The 20687-nt window shown below is 36.9% G+C and overlaps 1 protein-coding gene across 1 annotated transcript in view; it reads right to left on the reverse strand.

Moving 5' to 3' along the window:
• ADAM10 (ADAM metallopeptidase domain 10) overlaps positions 1-20687 on the reverse strand; it is a 42414-nt gene continuing 21727 nt past the window's right edge. Inside the window, exons 5-16 of the mRNA XM_054273071.1 lie at positions 13800-13903; positions 11829-11978; positions 10617-10709; positions 9831-10014; positions 7995-8158; positions 6788-6971; positions 5780-5930; positions 5304-5487; positions 4061-4169; positions 3562-3782; positions 2742-2868; positions 1-2271 (exon numbers count right to left, since the gene is read on the reverse strand). Of these exons, the coding sequence (XP_054129046.1) occupies positions 2177-2271; positions 2742-2868; positions 3562-3782; positions 4061-4169; positions 5304-5487; positions 5780-5930; positions 6788-6971; positions 7995-8158; positions 9831-10014; positions 10617-10709; positions 11829-11978; positions 13800-13903 (1766 nt within the window). The 3' untranslated portion in view covers positions 1-2176. The remainder of the gene's footprint in view (positions 2272-2741; positions 2869-3561; positions 3783-4060; positions 4170-5303; positions 5488-5779; positions 5931-6787; positions 6972-7994; positions 8159-9830; positions 10015-10616; positions 10710-11828; positions 11979-13799; positions 13904-20687) is intronic.

Below are 20687 nucleotides of genomic sequence, written 5' to 3' on the forward strand. Positions count from 1 at the left end.
TTTCATCAAGTCTATTTATTAATGCATTTCAAGTTTCAAAAAACCTTACATATCTTTGCACAATACTTTATTTTTTGCATTTTTTAGTAAAAATTTCCAAAGTGAACAAAAAAGAGACTGTATAAAACACAGTGGACATGAAATCGACAGTAGTATTTCTGTTTCATTGTCTTGAACTTCCTTTCGGCTTTACCACATCTTGACTTGCAGTGGAGAGTTCAGTGCACATTTCTGTTTTCAAAAAACATTTAACTTAGACTCAAAATAAAATAGGGCAGCATTTGTCTGCCAAAATCCTACCACAGGATAACATTACAGGCAAAAAATTTACATGTTCCAAAGTCTACCACACTCAAGAAGTTACTAAGAACTCTTGCTGAATAAAAGTCACCATTTTAGAAATGCAAACCCACTTCCAATCTTTGCACAGTCTTAAAACAAATGTATTTAAAATGACTTAAAAGCAACTACATACACTTCTAACTAGTTAAGATCATTTAGAATTATTTATATAGTCTATTGGACTTGGGGTTTCATGTACAAAATTTGTCTCTAAACCATGTACAAAAAGCTGTATTTTGAAAAAGTTACCACATACTGTACAAGTTTACAAGGAAGAGATCCCATTATATTCTGTAACATTTTTGGCCTTGCTGGCTTGCGTCACATTATGAGAATGATTGTGTAAACCTTATACTCTTAAAAAAGAAAACAAAACAAAACAAAAAAAAACAAACAAAGGAAGCCTGTCCAACCCTTAGTAAATTTTCTCCTAAGCAAAGCCAGGAAAATTATAGCCATTTGCATCTCTAATTAGCTTGGTGCTTTTGGAAAACAAGCAATAAATACATCACAAGCTTAAACATTTTGTAATGCCCCCTTTCATCTCCTGCATAGCAGTAAGCACCTTAAGACATCTTTTATTCATCTTCAAAAATGCCAATTATTTACATTCGTAATAAAAACTCTGGAATGGGACATTGTGCTGTTGAACTTCACTACTGGTATAAATGTGGGAAAATTGGTAGTCCTAACTACAGTTTTAACTCTGCCACAGTAGCCAGGCAAATCACTCTACTTTAGTGGTTATCAATCAACAGTATCATGCTGAAAAGTTATCCAAACACCTGATAAATTAAAAAAGAAAATAAAAAACTACAGCTTTTTTTCTTTCCACATCCCTTAGAACATGAACTTGATTACCAAACTGTAAGAATATCTGAACAGCCCAAATAAAGTGGTTGCAATTTTTAAAACAAGTTGAATAACAGGCAAAATTTTCTAATAAAGCATGGAAATATTGGATCTAACTATTCATTATTTCACTGAATAATCAGACAAATTAAAAATATTTACGCTGAGCTACAAGGAAGACACTTACATAAAACATTTTTGAAACATTCTGACATTTGCAAAGTTTGCAGAACACCTGTTAAATCTGTCTAAGACCATCCAGGCTTGTATGCTGTATCTTAACAGCTGATGGATAAAGATGAAATGAGTGCTTGAAACAACTTTGATAATGATAAAAAAAGTGTGATTGGATTCAAAATTGCTGTGTAAAGCATCACAGGACCCTTGACCACTACACACCATCATCCTCTGTTATCCTGAGTATGTCAATTAAACAGTAATTTCTTCATTAATAGCGGAAAAGTTTTATAATACAAAGAAACATCCATATTGCAATTCTCTTGTTTACAATTGCACACAAGTACGGGTGTACGTTAGAAATACATGTCTGCATATAACAATGTATATACATTGACAAGTAATGTCTCCAATGCTGAGGTGGTCTAGCTTCCTAGCCTTGTCTGGCAGTTGAAAAATAGATCTTTTTCTCAGTTCTTGAGTAAAAGTTTTACTACAGCCATATTTGCCTGCAAGTGAAGAAAATGCAGCAATGAAGAGCACAGAAGGGGGAAAGAATCATGATATGCTAGGACTTTGTGCCACTAAATTAAAAATATTCAAGAAAAACACTTTTCTTCTTTTTGAGCTGGAAGATTCTCTCATTAAAAATTAACCACTTCCACTTGTTTTGAGGGCATATCATGCTTTTTTTTTTCCTCTTCAATTTTTGAGAGTTAGACTGGGGACAATGACTTATTAGGTTTTCTTTGGAGTGAGTTTTCCCATTGTAGGCACTAGGAAGAACCAAGGCAAAAAGCTGGAGTCAGCGTCTCATATGTCCCATCTGATAACTCTCTCGGGGCCTTTGCCGCTGTGGGGGCTGAGTGGTTTGTGGTGGTCTCCTCCTTTTTAAAGTGCCTGTTTCAAAGAAAAGTAGCCATGATTAAAATTAATTTTAAAAAACTCAAGTTATTTCCAAAAGAGTTGCCCTGGCCATGCAAATTAAATACAGCTAGTTTTCTGGAAGGCTTTGGATTTAGACCTGCAAAGTTTTAAGTAGATGTGTAACTGCATGGAGGACACACTGAATACATTTCAGTATCTCAACAACATGAAACAGGCCAATTCTTACAAAATGTAGAATGGAATAGGAAATAAAAGGAACTCTGATGCTGGAAAAAGTCTTTAGAGCTTTCTTTTGATTGCATATTATGTTATAGGAAAACAAGACAAGAATTAGATTTTCATTAATTGTTTCACTGGCATTAATTCCACTTGTAGTTTTACAGTGCCAGCCTAAGAACTGTAGGTTGAAACACCTGAAATTTCCCTTTAGAACTAAACAGCTGAGGAGAAAACATATCTCTATAATTAGCTGCATTACTCACCTGGAAGTGGTTTATGAGGAGGCAACTTTGGATTACTGCTTGGAGTATGAACACTGCATATCTTAATGAAGCCAGCCATTAACATGATCAATGCAATTCCCATAAGCAACACTGCCCACCAATAAGCCTAAAAAACAAAACCACAACAACAAGATTGTGAGGGGGCTGGCACACATGCACAAGAGACAGAGGACATTGAATATGGCTTTTCACTGTCTTTTAGAAGTCATCCAAAAGCTCTCTGAAACATCACAAAGAATATCCAGCCTAACATTTGAAAGAAACGTCCCCAGAGTTCTTCCACAGAAAAGCTCCAAAACTTCCATTCTAGTATCAGAAAGGGTTCTTCATAGAAGATACACTCCAGCAAAGCTGCGTAAGCCTAAAACAATCAACAGCTTACACAAAATTGCCTATGCAGCTCTCCAAGGGTGTTTCACTCGAGCTCCTCTTCCAGTGCATTATTATTAAAGTGACATCTAGCACAATAAAAATGATGAATGCTAAAGATCAAAATATTTAGTTTCTTAAAAGAAGTCAGAGCATTCAAATATGAAGAGTCATAACATGAAAAAAAAGTAAATTAAAAAAGTGAATGGATAGAGGTATTAACAGAGCCTTTTTATTTGTTTGTTTGAATTTCCTTCAATCTAGCCAACTTATTTGTTGCACACAGGGTGCTTACAGAAAATCTAGTAAAACAAGGGCTAATTATACTTTGAAGAATGCTGAAGCAGTCTGCATATCAACACTTTTCAACTGTGAATCTTGATTACCAAGAACATTTCATATTAGACTTGTAATACAAAAATATACTTACCACAATCCATTCTGCAATATTTTCATATAGTTCTGGATTAAAGATTGCTTTCTTTAGTCTAGCTAGAGGGCCATCAGCATCCACCAGCCGACACCTCATAAACACATCACAGTAGCCTTTGAAATCATTGCAGGGAGAGCCAGGCTGCAAAGTGATGGTTTCAAGGTGAAAGTATTCCTGCCATCGGCTCGAGCCTGTGCTTGCACAAGTAGATGGGTCCACTGAAAAGTGAATACAAATTCAGCAAATCATTATTGTATTAAAACATCTGTGCATGAATACCCACCTTAGTGTTTAATGGCTCAAAATGCCTTTCTAATAATCTGTAAAAATGCAGAGTGTATTGTTTATTTCCTATACAATACAATGCAATGTCTGTCTGAAACTATGTTTGAACAAAATGCTCTCAAAGCTAACAAAAACTCAAGTGCAAACACCATGAGCAGGTTCCTCAAACCCCTCCTGTTCTATTTACACTTATGATTCAGGTAAATCTTACTTTTTCTCATGCAGCAGACATGGCACAGTTCTCTATCATCCTTGCCATCTGAACTAGCACATGTACACTCCTCCAAGCCATGCTTCTCACAGATAGAGCCAGCACATTGCTGTGGGAGACAAAAGCACAGCAACACAAAAATCAATTTCACTTTCAAGTACACTGACATTAGGAGAGATATTAACAATTAATATCTGAAAGCATAATTATAGCTCTAAAGATGCTAATCAATAAATCAACTGCTTCAATTTTTTTCCAAAGCTCATAAGCAAAAAATTATTAGTTATTCAACATCAATATTTGGCATATTTTCTGGTTTTTTAAAAGATGATTTACTGATTTTATTTTTTAACACAGTATCTTCTTTTATAACCTGCAAAACACCCACAGCACCACAATTCACACTGAAACATGACTACTCAAAATCATGGTTAGAAAAATAAATCTTACACATGTATACACACTATCTCTCTTGGAAAATAATAAAAATTAATGTCAGAAAAGATTCTGTATTTCATTTCACTGTGTCAGGATCCTTCATACTTCAAGTTCAGTTTATTTACAATTTTGTTTCAAAATCAGTAACTATATGAAAACAATTCCTCTATCTTTAAGATGGCAATAAATTAGCTGAAAAATATTACAAGCAGTACTTCATTAAAATCCTGGACTCTGGAAAACAAACTTACAGCACAAAAAGTTACAGGTCTTAAAGAGGATGATTTTTGCTTGTGTTTGCTTCCAAGCAAACAGAGATCAATTTACAAGGAGCTTCCTATCAATATTTCATGGCAACTGCCATGTTCTCTCTAATCCAGGAAACTAATTGCAGTTCAGAAACATTCTAATTCCTTATGTTTGCACATCAGCACTGTATGTACATGTCTGGAGAAACTGTGTATTGCCAATAAACCAAATTCAACCTCATTTCACAGCATATCCAGTTTTCTAAGGCAACAGAATTATTGACCAAGACTGAAGAAAAGTGAAAAGGTGGGACTAGAAAATAAAACATTTTCATAATCCTGACTTTTACAAAAAAGTGTTTCTCAGACAGTACTGTACCCTAGGATTTGTAACGTACTTCTTGATCCTTGATGTACCTTCACTGTCATTTTGACTGACACCAATAAATCAAACATCTATACAGAAAAAGACACTGAGCTTGCACTCCTGTGCAGTAAGTACAAAACCGTATCAATTCACAATAATTAGCAGTTCCATAAGGCTGTAAAAACCATACCCCCTTTATGCAAACTTGTGTGTTCCTGTTGCACACAGTGAAGTTCTCTTTGGGTTCAGATATTGGGCAGAGAGCACTGACACCATTGCACATTCCTTCCTTGGCACAGTCAGAATCATTCCGACACTTATCTGTCCTGGATTTGAAATCACACTGGGCAGTGCAGCACGGGCCTTGGCTAGGGCTGCAAACAAACACAGATTGAGGATGCCAACAAAAAGCATGAACCATTCCAAACAGACTATTCACCCTGAAGCCTACTCAAGCACTCAACAAATTTCTGATTTGTCCTAATCAAATGTTACTTGAAAAGAATTTTTCCCATAGCATAATTATGCTTATGTACTTCTCACTCACTGTATAAAGCATTTTAAACAAAATCAATACTTTTATAAAGATGCAGGTAAGCAGATTTAGATTCTGAAATCCCCAGTAAATGCCCAAAATTAAAGTGTGGTGTAACACATGCACAATACCTGCACTTTTTGCCTGGTTTTAACTTGCATTTTTTATCTTCTGGTTGGTTTGCATCATAACAACAGTCATCTTTACACTGGTCACTGTATCCACAATCACACTGTTCTCCTTGTTCAACCAGTCCATTACCACAGATGGGCTGCCCAGACTCTGAAAAATGCCAGTATATTTATGTACAAAGCAGTACAAAGAATATGCAAATACTTATAAACCTTAACAAGCACCCAGCTAATCACGACTGAAAGAGCCTGGTAAAACTGGACTTTACACTAGGGCTCAAGTCACTTGCATTACTGCTTGACACCCAGCTTAGTCATTCCCACAATTCATAGAATTTTAAGCCTCTGAGTAAAAGGTTTTGATGTATAAGAGTGGGAGTATAAGAACAAGCTTTCTGATCAGTCTTCCAGGGAGCTGCATCCTTTCCTTTAACAGTCACAGGACCTTGAGGCAAAGGCTGATGGTACTGAGGTCAACTACTCCAAAATCCAAACCTATGTGAGCTCACAAAATTTGTGAGAGCTCATACATCAGATTCCAGAAAGAAAAATTCATGCAAAATCCTTTTTCATGTCTAAATAGGATTTCCCTGCAATTTAGTATGTGCTCCTTACCTCTAGTCCTTTCACAATGAGCATGACTGAAACCAGTCTGACCCTGTTTGTTTACTCCCTCCCACCGGGCATTTACAAAGACAAAGAGCCTCCCCAGCCTTCTCTGCTCCACACTAAACAGGCTCTCTTGGACTCCCCTTCTATGTCAGATGCTCCAATCCCTTAATAGTCCCTGTGGCCCTTGGCTGGACTGACTCCAGTGTGTCCTGCTGTTTCTGTGCTGGTCAGCCCAGAACTTGACACAGTACTGGAGATCACAAATTCAATTCTTTACTTGCAGAATCTTTCAGAAAATTTAAAAAAATAATATAAACAAAAATAAATATTTTTTTTAAAATTAAGCATTGTGGTAATATTTTAGTTATTTGGCTTTCACGAGGATGAAATACATACCAACAAAACAATTATTTCTCTTCTTGTCAAGAACTTGGCTGATATTTCGAATGCTACAGATAGAGAACTTATTGTTGTTAAGTTTGTCCCCAGATGTAGCTCTTGCATACATGATATAATTGCCATTTTCCTTCTGCCCCAAGTTCTTGGACTCTCCAGGAGTGCACTCCATTCCAGAATCATGCTGCAAAACAAATATTTTACAACTATCTAAATGATGGCAGGTGCAAAACTAACCTGGATTTGGTAGCCTTAACATAGAATAAATAAAATAAAAATAAACCACCATCTTACACTCTCAGGTTCTTTGCAATACAAAAACTGTACGTAAACTCAAGGTATAATTTTGGGTTCTCTTTGTTCTGTTGTTGTTTTTGTTTCCCCCAAGACAACAGTAGCAAGAATCTAATTCCTTAAGTTTCATCTTATTTGCATTCTTGGTAGTTTACCCCCAGGTGCATGTACTGGAATGAATACTGACTTGGACAAGCTGCCATCTCCTAAAAAGAGTGGCTTTATGATCACAAAAGGGTAATCAGCATTCTGTGGAATAAAAGCAGGAGGAGTTAACAGAAACCACAGTCCATTCTTCTTGTTTGCTTTGAGGGAGGTACAAAGAGAACTTCAAAACAGAGCAGGAATCAGCCAGTGACTACATCTACAATGTCCAGCATGAGGAATTAAATGCATTGCACACTGGCAAAACAAAAAGCCTCACGTTTTCAAGCTTACCACAAACAAGCTGCATCCCTAACTGGTGAAACAGTCCTGCTCAAAAATATTCTTCTTGGCATCCTAATTCCCTCCACTATTTTCTTAGATCAACTGGTAAGTATAAATCATCTAACAAACGTGAGCCACTTGCTGAACAAGGTGTCATCTTAATCCATTTTGCAGTGCTTCCTCCTCCTCTCCAGGATAAAGTACAGTACATTTAACAAGGTGTGTGTGACCCTACTCTTCATAAAGACAGAGAAGTATTTAGGGAACAATAATAAAGTACCTTTGTAAGGGACTGAACTAATGTAAGTAAACAATTCACAAAATGCACAGTTGCCATCCCTCTGTTTGTACACAATGTATGTGCACATATACCCATGGAGTCAGGATTCTGCTGTCCTTGTTTATAAGGAGTAAAGCCTCCATTTGTAAATCACACCCTATGAAATGGTTGAGAGTGAGTTCACAGATCACCAGTAATACTTACAGGGGAACCAAAGTTATGCCCAACCTCATGTGCAAAAGTAATGTGAGAAACCTTGGGGGGCACATGAGAGCCATAGTTCTGAACAGTGATGATTCCAGTGTTCAGAGACTTCTTCTTACCATCAGAATACAATTTGCTTTTCTCACATATTCCACCAGAGCTCCCTGCATTCAGACAAAAGTACAAGTCACACATTTAGGGAAAGAAGTGTTGTGTTACTTGTCTATTGACATCCAGAGCAACAGTCTGCAGGTTTACAGACTAAGAGCTCTCTATAATTAATATGAGCACAACCTTGAAAGTAGATTAGATTTATTCACACAAGCGCTCTCAACACTGATTGGATGCATTCACACAAGAAGTCAGCTGGTTTAGAATAGCTTTTGAGAGCTATTTTGGGCACTCCCTGAATGGATGAGCCCTTGTTTCACCATACCTGTAGTACAAGACTAGCAGGGTGCAATGTCCAACAGAAGTAGCCTCAATCTACATCTTATTTGGATTTCATCAAGTGAAAATGTACATGGTAAATTTGGAGATCCTCTCTCATAGCAAGAGCATTTATATAAAAAATGTCATTGTCAGAATAAGTACATACATATATATATATACACACACATATATATATATGTATGTAAGTATCTCATTGTCAGAAAGAAAAAAACCAACCTAAAGCTGAAAATTCTTTTGATGTGTTGGCTAATGAGACCCGTGTTTAGAAGGTTGGCAGTCAAGTGCATCATACTTGCTGTCTGGAAAATTCCCACAATTTTGACTTTAATTTCACCAAATTTTTCCATAACTCGAGTTTCTACTGAAACATTATTAATGTTCTAAAATCCAGCTATTTTATTGCTAATGTAAATGGTGTCTAAAGACCAGTCTAAAGTAGTTTTCCCTTCTCAAATAGAATTTGGATTTAGTGATATATCCCATTTAACATATGTCAGTATGTGTTAAGGATAACAGTCTCAAAGATCATAGTTTTTCTCCATTAAATTTAGTTTTGAAAGCAGTTTATGGACTGCACATTCCAATTCCTCCGGTCCTTGCTCAGTGTGTACACTAGCATAGTCATCACAGACCCAATTTCTCATTTCTATTCACCTTCTGGGCATTACTTTTCCTATGGTTCTTCCACAGCCACTAAGGTTAGTCCTCTACCATACCAAATGCAGTCATGGGTCTGTTGATCTCTTACCCCTTGTATGAACAGTTTCATGTTTCTTCCACCATTACTCACTCAATTCTGTTAAAGCTCTCAATAATGTTCTCATTAAGGTATCCTGTCTCTTGCAATGTCTCACTGATTGAGATTTTTTTTACATCAAAGGACATACTTTAGACCCAAAATACACAACTAGACTGAAACTAATGAGAAGCAGTTCAAGAAGAGTCATCCCAGTTATTCTGTTATCTCCCAGAATAAGATCTCACTGATTTAAAAAAAAAAAATCTTTCAATACTACCTAGAAAACCTAAAGTTTCTGCAGTGTAGTTTTTATAGTTGTAAGCTCTGTTTATATAGAGCAGAAATACTTGTTTCATCTGTCACTTTACTGGTCACTCACATCTACCATAAATAAAAAGCAATCCAAGTAATATCACCTTTGTACAACAAAATAAATGTTTTTCTTTACTCTTCATATCCTGCTCATCAGAAATACACAAAGATTAATTGAAATGCCACAATATACTAAAAATAAAATTAAACCATACCAAACCAAAATTGTGAAAAGCTTGATTTTTGTGTAATTGCTGTCAGTTTAAAAGGTGGTTTCTACCTTTCTTCTCACCTACTTTATCTCATAGCACTGAAGGCTTGTATAGAATTACCTGAAGGGGCTCCAACCCAAGCCAGACCAAGGACTCCATCATCAAAATCACGGTCTGTAAACACATAGGCCAAGCAGTAATCATCATGGTTCTGTTCTGAGTTCAGTTCCAGAAACTTTTCGACACCAATGTTAGGAAATCTAAAGGGATTGGAAGAGTCCTTCTCATCTAGGGTCGTGTTAATCTAAAAGGAAATTGAAACAAACTGTAAGACAGGATTCATTTCCACTTGCACATGCCAGATAAGAGGCTCACTGTTGTCAGTACCTTGCTATAAAGATGTATAAAATTTAAAAGCCTTGACTGTAAATTACCACCCCAATAATTGGAAAACAAAGCACTACAATAAATGAAGAGTTGCATTTGTGTAGTAAATCCCCATTCTCTTTTTTTTCCATGAGTACCCAAAAACTTGTATTTATCCTCCTAAATCATCACTTTTACAAGGAAGTCCCTAACTGGATAGCCATTCTCTATTTTAGCATTAAAGTTATTGGAGAATAGCAATAATATCTATTCATCACACAACAATGGTGCTGAAACAAAGGAAGTTGATTCCTATAGAAAAACTGACCACAGCTTAATAACAGCAGGAGTGGGCTTTTGACAATAATCACTAAAAGCAAATCAAATGAATGGTTTAGGGCACCATTTCCTGCAGAGACACTTCTGCTAAAGAACAGTTATAAAACAATAAATGGGTACAAGTGAACAGAGCAGCACATTTGAAGAACACAGCCTCCCAGCAGCATCAGTGAAGCTGAAATCCTCTCCAGCCCAACTTACTCGGATTCGTTTCACCATGAAGCTGATGTTACGGATCCCTGAAAAATCTGTTGACTGGTAAATGGTGTCAATTGCTTTAACATGGCTGGAAATCTGTCAAAAACAAAAGTATTACAGTTCAGAGATCCAGGCACTACACTACAGCTTATCTTAACAGCAATAGCTGCAATGCCTACAATCCTACAATATGGGATATTGTGCTGTAGGAACTTCTATGAAACCTTTTGAATTAAATCAGGGCTGGCAATGGAAATAATTCACTACCTGCATCATCACCATGCCAGATACCACCAAAGGATTTTGCCATTTGATTTTATTAACACAATTCTATCCACTTTCAGATAGCTGTTTGTGATACTCCGTTATTCACTGCTTTGGTAAGACAGCACTGTATTTAAATTGTATTCAAAGCACTGTATTTCTTTTTCAGAAAAAAATTTACTTGTTACAGATTTAGTCTTTCATTTCTAGTAGAACACAAATGTGGAAAAACTAATCATTTAGCTTTTCTAAGAGCACACAGAAATGCTAACTCACTAAAAAGCTAAAGGTGACTAAAAGCTGACTTCAGAGCTTTGAAAAATACTACTTGAATTGCCTACATACATTGTGATAAATAGTAAAATTCAGATCTGCAAGTGGCAGTGAAACTTCAGACTTCAGTAGAAGTATGTTAAAATGCTAGATATATTTTTAGCAGATCATATCAACCCTTTTCTCAGTTAAAAGTCTATTGGCAAACGAAAAGCATCTGCCTTTAGCTGCCACTGCTTTTTTTACCATCCACTCTATTAGATACTACAGGAATAGATCTCAGCATTATTAGCTCACAGTGTTTTGAGCTAGAATTTCAAAGGGAAGCCTATGCAAGTGTTAAAACAGAGGCTTGGCAGGCTGTCAAACAGGACAGAACTCCTCGGGAAATATTCTTTTTCTGAGTAAGAACTGAGAACAGTCAGACTGCAAGTCCTGCTCAGAAGTGCTAAACAAATCACAGCTGCCATTAAAGAGGCACAAGTGCCCAGGACTTTTGTCACAGAAACAGCATCTTTTTAGCAAAATAAAAAATGCTGTTTCAATTATGTCAAGACCACTTTAACAAAGGAAACAAGCCATTAGAAAGTAAATAAGCAAAAAGATAAGTTACATTAAAATTTATCAGGACTACCCAAAGAAAAAGCAGGCAATTTAAAACAGAGGGGCTGGAAATACCTGTGCAATCACAGCTTCTCTGGTTCCATAATGCTTGTAGAATAAATGATCAGTCTGGATATACAGCTGGCACGTGTTTTTTTCAGCCTGAGTGGCACGCTTTTTTCTCGAAAGCTGTGGATCATCCTTCTTAGGCTCCTCAACAGGCTTCTACATATGCACAGGGAAGAAACACATTAATTTTGTAGTTCCACATGCTGCACTAGATTACCTAAAAATAACAGTGGTTCTAAACACACTCCACTAATACAAATAGATTTTCATTCTTTAACTTGTAAAGTTTGATGAATCTTGAATTAAGTACATTATGCTTAGTTTTCAAATACTTTGAATGTAATCTTAGCAAAAGCTCTCTCTGCACTTCATTTTATTTGACAAAAGGCAGTCAATGTTACATAGATGTTTTTTATTCATGTGATCTTTGGAATTTTTCTTCTTTATAATACTTTTCTAAGATAAACAAACAGTACGTTAGGAAAAAAATCAGCACTGGTGATTAACTTAACTGTAGGTACTTAACTGTACCTTCCCTAACACCAGTTATTTCAAACTGTTATTACCTTAGTCAGCTACCTCAGCAAACAGAAATGTTTAAGCACTTCAGCATGGAACAAATGGGGCACTGAACAAGAAGCTAAAGGAACACTGGTTAGGCAGAGTGGTATCTGGTAGTGATGCCTTAAGTTTTAGCTTTCCTATTTTCCAGATTCTGTACTGCATTAGTATGTAACTCTGAATTCATACAAAGTGCTAGCAAGTTCTCTTCACAGTTTAGTCAGACAAAACCCTGAGAACCAGGGACAGCATTGCAGCTTTGGGCCCAAAAAGCGCAAACAACACCAAATTGTGGAGAGCAAACAGAGGATGGAACTTCATAACCTGAAGCGGTAACTGGACAATTAACCCCAGTATGGAAATGGACCAAAACTTACAAAAGTGTGAAAACTCATGACTCAGAGTCCATCTTGGGTAGAGCCACAGCCCAGCTCTTGTACTGCCCAAGGTGTACCCTTTAAAAGGATTTTAGCAAATCCCTGCTTTATTCCTGTAACACTGTCTGGCCTCAGTTCCAGGCAGCCCCTCAAGGCAGCAGCGGCACCCTGGGCTGCTGGCCCTCTCTCCCTCCATAAAGTTTTACAAGCACATTTCTGGGAAAGCATGCTATTGTTACCAATGCTGTAAAGGGCATTAATGTTGACAATTTCTGGACTCACAACATAAATAAACTAAGTTGCTGATGCTATTTAACAAGGCATATTGCATCCTTTTCTGGGTATGTATTTAGCTGACACCACAAAATTATGCCAAGACTTGGAACAGCTCAGAACACAACCAAGTCTAAAAGAAACTCAGTAACTTACTGTTGGAAAAAAAGTATTTTGTGGCATGTGGTGCAAACCTGAGTGCAGACCCACTGTGGGACTCCACTCAGGTTCCTGCCACAGGACACTTACCTCTCACAGCAGCCAACCTGTAACGTGCTGTAACCCCCACAAGCTTACAGGGTTTGTTAGGAAGACCCTCCCACCAATATCACTTAATTTTCCACTGAAAGCACTCAGATATCCCAAGTGTGTTATATTAACATAACTTGAAAATCTAGAAGTTATTACTCTTTAGAACCAATGTATTACTTGGAGATCAAGGGATCTTGAAACTCTTCCTTCTCAATTGCAATCAAGTATTTTCCTCATTTCAAGCTTGATTTCCACATCCATCTAAAATTCTAACTGTTGAAAAAATTGAGATCACTTAGGATTCATTAAGACTATAAATAGCACATCTGGGCTACAGAACAATAAGAAAAAGAATTTAGAAAAAATATGTTAGAAAGAAACCTCCAGCAATAATTTAAGTAGCTCACAATGTGGAGGGATGACAGCTCACCAAAGGTAAGAGAAACAACATACAAGAAATAGGAAATTATCACACTAACTACTAATCAACATAATCCATTAGCCTTTGTTGTACCTCTGTTGTTGGTTCTTCTATACCAGTCATCTGGTACTTCTGCATTCTTTCAAATACTGAATGATCTGCACAACCTCCTTGTGGTCCATATTTATGTGGATATTCTAAAAAGAGGAAGCCCAGGTTGAGTTTTCAAATTCCAAGTACAAGTCCAAAATATGGCTGCATCAGTGAAACTTACTCAGCTGGTGTCCAATACTGTGCATGTGGTTTGAGGGAAGCATAAAAAGATGCAAGGTCTATGCAGCTTTTTTTAATTAAACACTTCTACTAAGACATTCTTAGTTTTACAAACAGAACAAAACTGACATTTGCTTCTTAACATTATTGTCTCAGGCAGCACAAGAAAATATTATGAGCAGTGCCTAACATAAGAACAAGAGCTTTTATTTACACATCTGTACCAACTTACTTCAGCTAAAAGCAGCCTTCAAAATATAACATCACAATGGAAAGTTATTAGATATCAAGTATACTAAAGACTGCTTGGGTAAGAGAAAAGGTTTTTATGCTATTTGGTAAACAAATTAAAAAAAACTTGCCAACATTCTAACAGGATTTTATTATTTTATTCATCTTCCACTGATTTTTTGGAAGTTTTCACTTTATGCTACTTAACTACCAAGACATAAGAAGGGAAATGCTAATGGATAGAACCATGGTTTAGTTAACCACTAGATGTTAGTTAAACAAGCTGGAGATCCAAACTAGTGAGAATATCCCACAATCACCTGTTTATCAAGGCCAACTCTTGCAACAGTTGCCAGTGCAGATCTCACTGCACAAGGGAATGTATTTCAGACATGTGCTCAGCTTTTACTGGCAGTACCTACTGCAGATTTGTAACCTGTATTTGCAGAAGCTTCCTCTGGAGATGAGAAATACTGAATACTTCTCCCTTTGATTTCTTTGCAAATTCAACCCCATCATAAATTGGTGCCCAAGTAAGAAAGAATGGAATACAGATCTGAATACTTAACAAGTCAGTTTCCGTAGGGCAAACCACAGTTTTAGCACCATCTCAGAGTGTCACTTTTGTCAGAAATCTACAAACTTTACCAAGGTTTGTTGTGCTTTGGGATTTTTTGGTTGATTCATTTGTTTTTTTATTTCTGTTTGGTATGGGGGTATTTATTTTTTAAAGAGTGGAAATCCAAATTCACAGAGTAAACAGAACATATATATAAGAGTAGAATTGTTAAAGCCTGGGCACCAAGGACCTGATGCCCACATTCTATGCATTTCAGGTGATTTTGCCCTGGGCTAGCTCTAGTCTGGGCTGTGGAGTCAAGGCTTGGCAGTAGCTGGAGCAGAGCAGATGTGCTCCCTTGGAGTGTGGGCTCTATATGGTTTCATCTGACAGCTGCTTTCATTTATCTTTGACTCTGTTTCTTACAGTCATACTGCAAGATCCTGCTAAACTATTTCAATATACAGCTTACCTTGTAAGTTTATTTCACGACTTTCTACATATTGGTTTCCCTCATTTCAGTTTCCACCACCACACAAATACCATTTTTGAACTGCTATCTCATCACATTCTCCCAGCACAATTAGCCCTAGCACAGTGCCAGAAGAATGGAGAGAAAAAGAGAAAAATATGCTCTTACTGCAAGTCACCTCACACAATTTGCTCCAGCATAGTAGTGGAATGCTGATTTGGCTACAACCAATGTTAAACAAAAAGCACCACTCTTGGAGTCACCTTCTACTTTTTGGGGATCCTGTTTAATATCATTAAATTTGAGCTATGAGCAAAGGACTGTAGATATGATCCTTCCCTTCTCCATCTCCACCACGCTTTTTTCCTCCCTCTATAGTATAAAAAATTCTACTCTATTTATTGTAATGTAAATTTTCATCACCTAGGACCTGACTGCACAGCACCAAGAGTTTATCTCTGCAACCAGAGCAGGTTACCCAGGGGCACAGCAATGGCCCATCCTGCCTTTCCCCCACACACTGCCCCTGCAGAAAACCACTGTACCCTGAAAGAAACTCCTGCAGGAGCCCCACTCTGAAGCATTATGACAACTGTCAGAACAGGACTGGAAATAAATGCTCTCAGTTTATTACACAAAATGATCTCTCTTTTCTTTCTATCTTGTTTCCCAAAGATGTTAGGAAATCCCTTAACATATTTTTTATACTGACTGCCTGCAATTCAAATATTTCTCACTTCAAAAGTAATAATCTAGTAAGAAACACTTTAAAGCCATGACAGTTAAAATTACAAAAAAATGAACACAAAACAGTCTGTAATAGAAATGCCAAGATTCTGCATGTGCTGGAAAAGACAAATCCCCCAGAGGCAGATTTGAATCCACCCTACTAATCACAGAGACAGGTAATACAGGATAGTTCACTTTGGAACCATTTCTAACTACCAGAGAAAGTTGTATATGAAGGTTTTATTTGCTAAATGCTGAACTGCTCCCAAACTGTGAAGGCACCATTCCCTTGTCATCTTTTGAGACTTCCTATTTCCACCATCCCCTGCAGCAGTTCCAGTTTTAAATACCTGAAGCTAAGCAAGAACTGCATGGTGCCAGATGACTTGGCCAGTTTTGACCCACAAGACACAAGTCTGTCCATGCTGTTGAGAAGCTTTTCAATGCTCTGAGATGTGCCAGCTCTCTGTGCAGCCCTCTGCCAGCTCTTTGGGATTGAGAGCTTCTTAGCCCATCCCTACCACAACCCTGAGAAGTGAAAAGGAAAAACCTGTGTTCACCATGAAATAATTGCTTACACTGAATGCAGAGTTGAGAAAACAGGAACATTTTCCAACAGAGCTACTGTAGAAGTTAATAATAGGTTCAATCATCTAAATAGAAGAAATCATTAGGCAAAAAAATCCCCAACTTTTTCTTTTCCAGTACTGCCCACTTTCAGGTTTTGCACATCCTGGCAGAATGTTAAGAAATAATAAAGAGTAGAAAAAAATAACAATGAATCTAAAAACCACCTGCAAAATCTTGTCATTTCATACCATCTGACTACAATGTCTTAATCTAACTAGATGGCAGATGATTTTTAATGATATATACTCCAGATGCTCAAAATAAGATTTTTTTCCTTTTGCACTACCTACCTTCCACAAACACATTCCTGAACATTTGGTTCTTCTTCTAATTATGAGTTAATAGTATGATCTGTTAAGCATTTAGGTTAACCACTTAATAATTACTGAATTTAGGCATCTTGGGCAAGGATGACATCAAACTTCCATTACAAATGATGAAAACCCAATTCTTTAACAGCCATAGAAACGTGCCCAATACTTGCAAAAGCAATAATGGCAGAATAAAACTCAAATATAAGCAGACACAAAAAAAAAAAAATCCTTATTACAGATTTCATTTGCAGCACTCTGTGATGCTGTGCTCCCATGACAACTGTCATCACAATGTAATGAAAAAGAAACCAGGTTCTCATTAATAACACAGTTTGCAATGGTCAGCCTTATTTAGCAGATAGGGCTTTGCAAAATTACAAACACTTCACTTTCTGTTCTTAGTTGTATGCCCCTTCCAAGATCATGAAGACAATTAAGTGATCATGTTAATTTTCTGGAAGGTCTGAAGAAGATTTTCCTGTATACTGTTGATCTGAAGAAATAATGATTTTCTATTTTACAGTATGAACTCAGGGATATACTTTAAGCAAATATGATTTTAATAAAGTAAATATATCCTCATCCTTAAAGAAATGTTTCCTAAATATCTCAATGTAAACAGCAATTTGCATCTTTCTAACTGTAAATTATAAAACAGTTTGATCAAGACTGGTTTAGAAACTAAAATCATTCAACTTGTGTTTCAAGTCATGAATAGAAGGCTGCCTTCCACTGGTCACCAGATCCACTGTAACAGACAAAAGCTGCCTTATAAAGTTGACAATATAATCCCCATTTACAAAACAACTTTTGTTTAACTACTGAAAAAGAACTCATTGAGATGCTAATCATATGTTGCATTGTGGTTTCTGAAAAGCACTAAAAGCATATTGTTTCAAAAGGCTGAAACATGGGTGAGCAAAAAAATACCCAAATTAAAGCAAAGATGACTTTTTCCCTCAGTCTCTCCAAGTCAGAAATGTGACCATTTTTGTTGCTTTTGTCCTACATAAGATAGTGGGACAGTTTGACTCTGTTTCATGAGAGCTAGCTTTAGATTAGAGCAGTAACAACAAATCTACTTCGCTTTTCTGAGTTGGTGGGGCTTTTTGGAGCTGCAGTTCAATGCAAAAATAGGTCTCATGAAAGACAAGAATAATTTAGCTTCCAAAGCACTCTTCAGAAAGAGACAGAAGCAGTTGTATATTCCAGATATTTCAGACAACAGAAATCCTAGAGGCATCTATGATCCTAATGACTGAAGTGATTCTATACAATCAGAACACAGGCACATCAGACTGCCCTGGCAGCAGCCAAGAGGAGTGATGTGTTTTTAAATAGTGCTGCTTAGACTTTGCTCCAGGATGGGCTATTTTCAACCCTGCTGAGCAAGCAGCAATGTTCACTCACTTGGTGACTTGGAAGCCATACTGTAGTGCTGCTTTAATGTGCCTCACCAGAATAGATTTAGACCCTCCCCTCCGACAATCTGATTTGGTTTCTAATTGATGGTTTTGATGCACCAGATTCAAGAGGAAAAATGATGTAAACCATTCCCATACCTGAATAATTAAAAACACCCCAATATACCCTGCTCCCATTCACTTTATAAGACATTAGTAAGAACCAATTTCAACATTACTTTCTTCAGTTCCCAAAGCAATCCATTTACTCTTCCAACAGAGCTCACTCCTACAAAACAGCAATAGTAACCTTCATAAAATCAATTTCTCTGCTTCTTTAAGGCACAGTTCTATTTCTGTCAGTATTCAATAACAGCGAAGAGTATTTTTAGTCACTCACTATTTACAGCATAAGGAACTGGGACATGAGACAAATCTTCTTACTTGTCTCAACCTTTGAAAACTGGGCACATCACTGCCTTATGTTGCTCACTTTCCTCCTCTCCCTCATTTCAACAACATGGTTAGTTAATAAAACCCTTTATGAAGGTGACAGTGACTTATTTACACAAAGTCCTACATAAGTGGAAGTCCAACATTCCACTACCAAGCAGTGAGCTGCTCACAAGACCTGTAAGATGCAACACAAAACTTAGAAGTATGTGTGAATTATTCACAGAAATGTTATGAAAGATGTATCTTACAGTTCCACACCAGACTTTCGTAGCTTTTTATTACTTTTCCCTCACTACTTTCCTGCTACAGCAGTAAAGTCAGTAATACTCCAACTGCAGCTAAGAGGGAAAACTAAAACTGCCTTCTCCCCTTTGAACTGATTCCCCCAGCTGAACTGACCAACAATGCTCTGCGGAGATGAAAATGTAGCTTATGCTGCAGCTTCTCTGTGAGAATCAAGAATATGGAATGTTATCCCATAAAATTATTCTTAAGCATGAGTCTTGTAAGCACCAGGAAAATATACACTTAGTCAGAAAACAAATACTGTTCACAAATCCAGAAAATGCTTTCATTCACAAGCTCTTTAAAATTATGGAAATTCTATTTGCTTTTGGGTTTGTAATCATATTTACAGAATGAGTTAACAGGAATGACAAACATATTTGCCAGCTCACAGCAATTTTAATATACTCAGAGACAGCACATATACTGCCACTGAAAGTAAAATACAAAAATCCCACCCAAATTTGCTGAGTTTTTAGTGGAGAAAGATCATTTCTCTTCACTGCATTCACACAAGAGAAGTAATCAAGGAGACCAATATGCAATAACCCTGTTTTTTTCACTGGCTTACAGCACTGAGAAAATTATAATAATCAAAGTCAAATCACAATCAGAAATTTTCCTCATCTAACTTCCTATTCTTTGACACTTCTTTTCACAATGTAGTATCATTACGACATACAATGAAAATGGTTTATACATATATCATTAACAGAGTGGTTCAAGTAATTTCTAGTGACCTAATCCAAGCCTCCTCACCCAATTCCAAATGAGATTTCAAACCCAAGTCTTCTAGGGTTTGCACAGTGGCCTGATGGGACATGTTTTTAAATGGAATTATGGTTTTAATTGATTTTTAAGCAAGACTGACATCCTGAAGTTAGCTGGAAAGACACTTTGTTAGCTTCAATAACCAAAAGTTAAGTCTTAAGCTGACTCTGCTAACATTTACCTTTGATACCTCCTTGATCCTTGAAGGATTCAAACTTAGAATCACAACTTTATTGCAGTACTTTTGAGGTTCAATATAACTTAAGCATCAAACAAAACTGATTTGTATTACATCTGAAGACTGATCATACATAAACAGGCAGGTAAAGTGCAGGAGAACTCTGGTGGATCAGTTCTGAAGACACAGAAGTATTTCATGGTACTTTTTCATCCTTCTGAGCATTTGAAACTGAAGCCAGATTTCTGGGGCTATCCTTGTCAAATTAAATTCTCTGTACCCTTCCATCAGCTATTATGTAAAATGGGACATACTGGGTGCCACCACCTTTTCTTAAGAGCTCTCTGAATGCACATGTGAGAGACACAGGCAGGGGAAGCTTTTATTTCACACAAATGTCACCCTCATGAGATGTACGTCATCATTGAGTGACTTGAACTTTAATTATCTTTTATTTTATTCCAGATCACATGGAAGAGCAATCAGTACAGATCATTTTAAGAAGGTGTTTTTTAAGGAAACATGTATCCATTGGGTAGGAAATGTATTGCTTGCCCACTAAAGCCTGACTGCTAAGGATTTCTTAAAATGGCAGAATTAAGGCTGACTTTGGTTTGCCATAAATCTCTCTCACACCTTAACTATATATTAATCACTTGAGGACAGCATGATTTACAGTG

This window comes from Melozone crissalis, unplaced genomic scaffold, assembly GCF_028551555.1.
Source record: "Melozone crissalis strain CALT ecotype California unplaced genomic scaffold, PUWL_Pcris_2 ptg000014l_1, whole genome shotgun sequence".
NCBI lineage: Eukaryota > Metazoa > Chordata > Aves > Passeriformes > Passerellidae > Melozone > Melozone crissalis.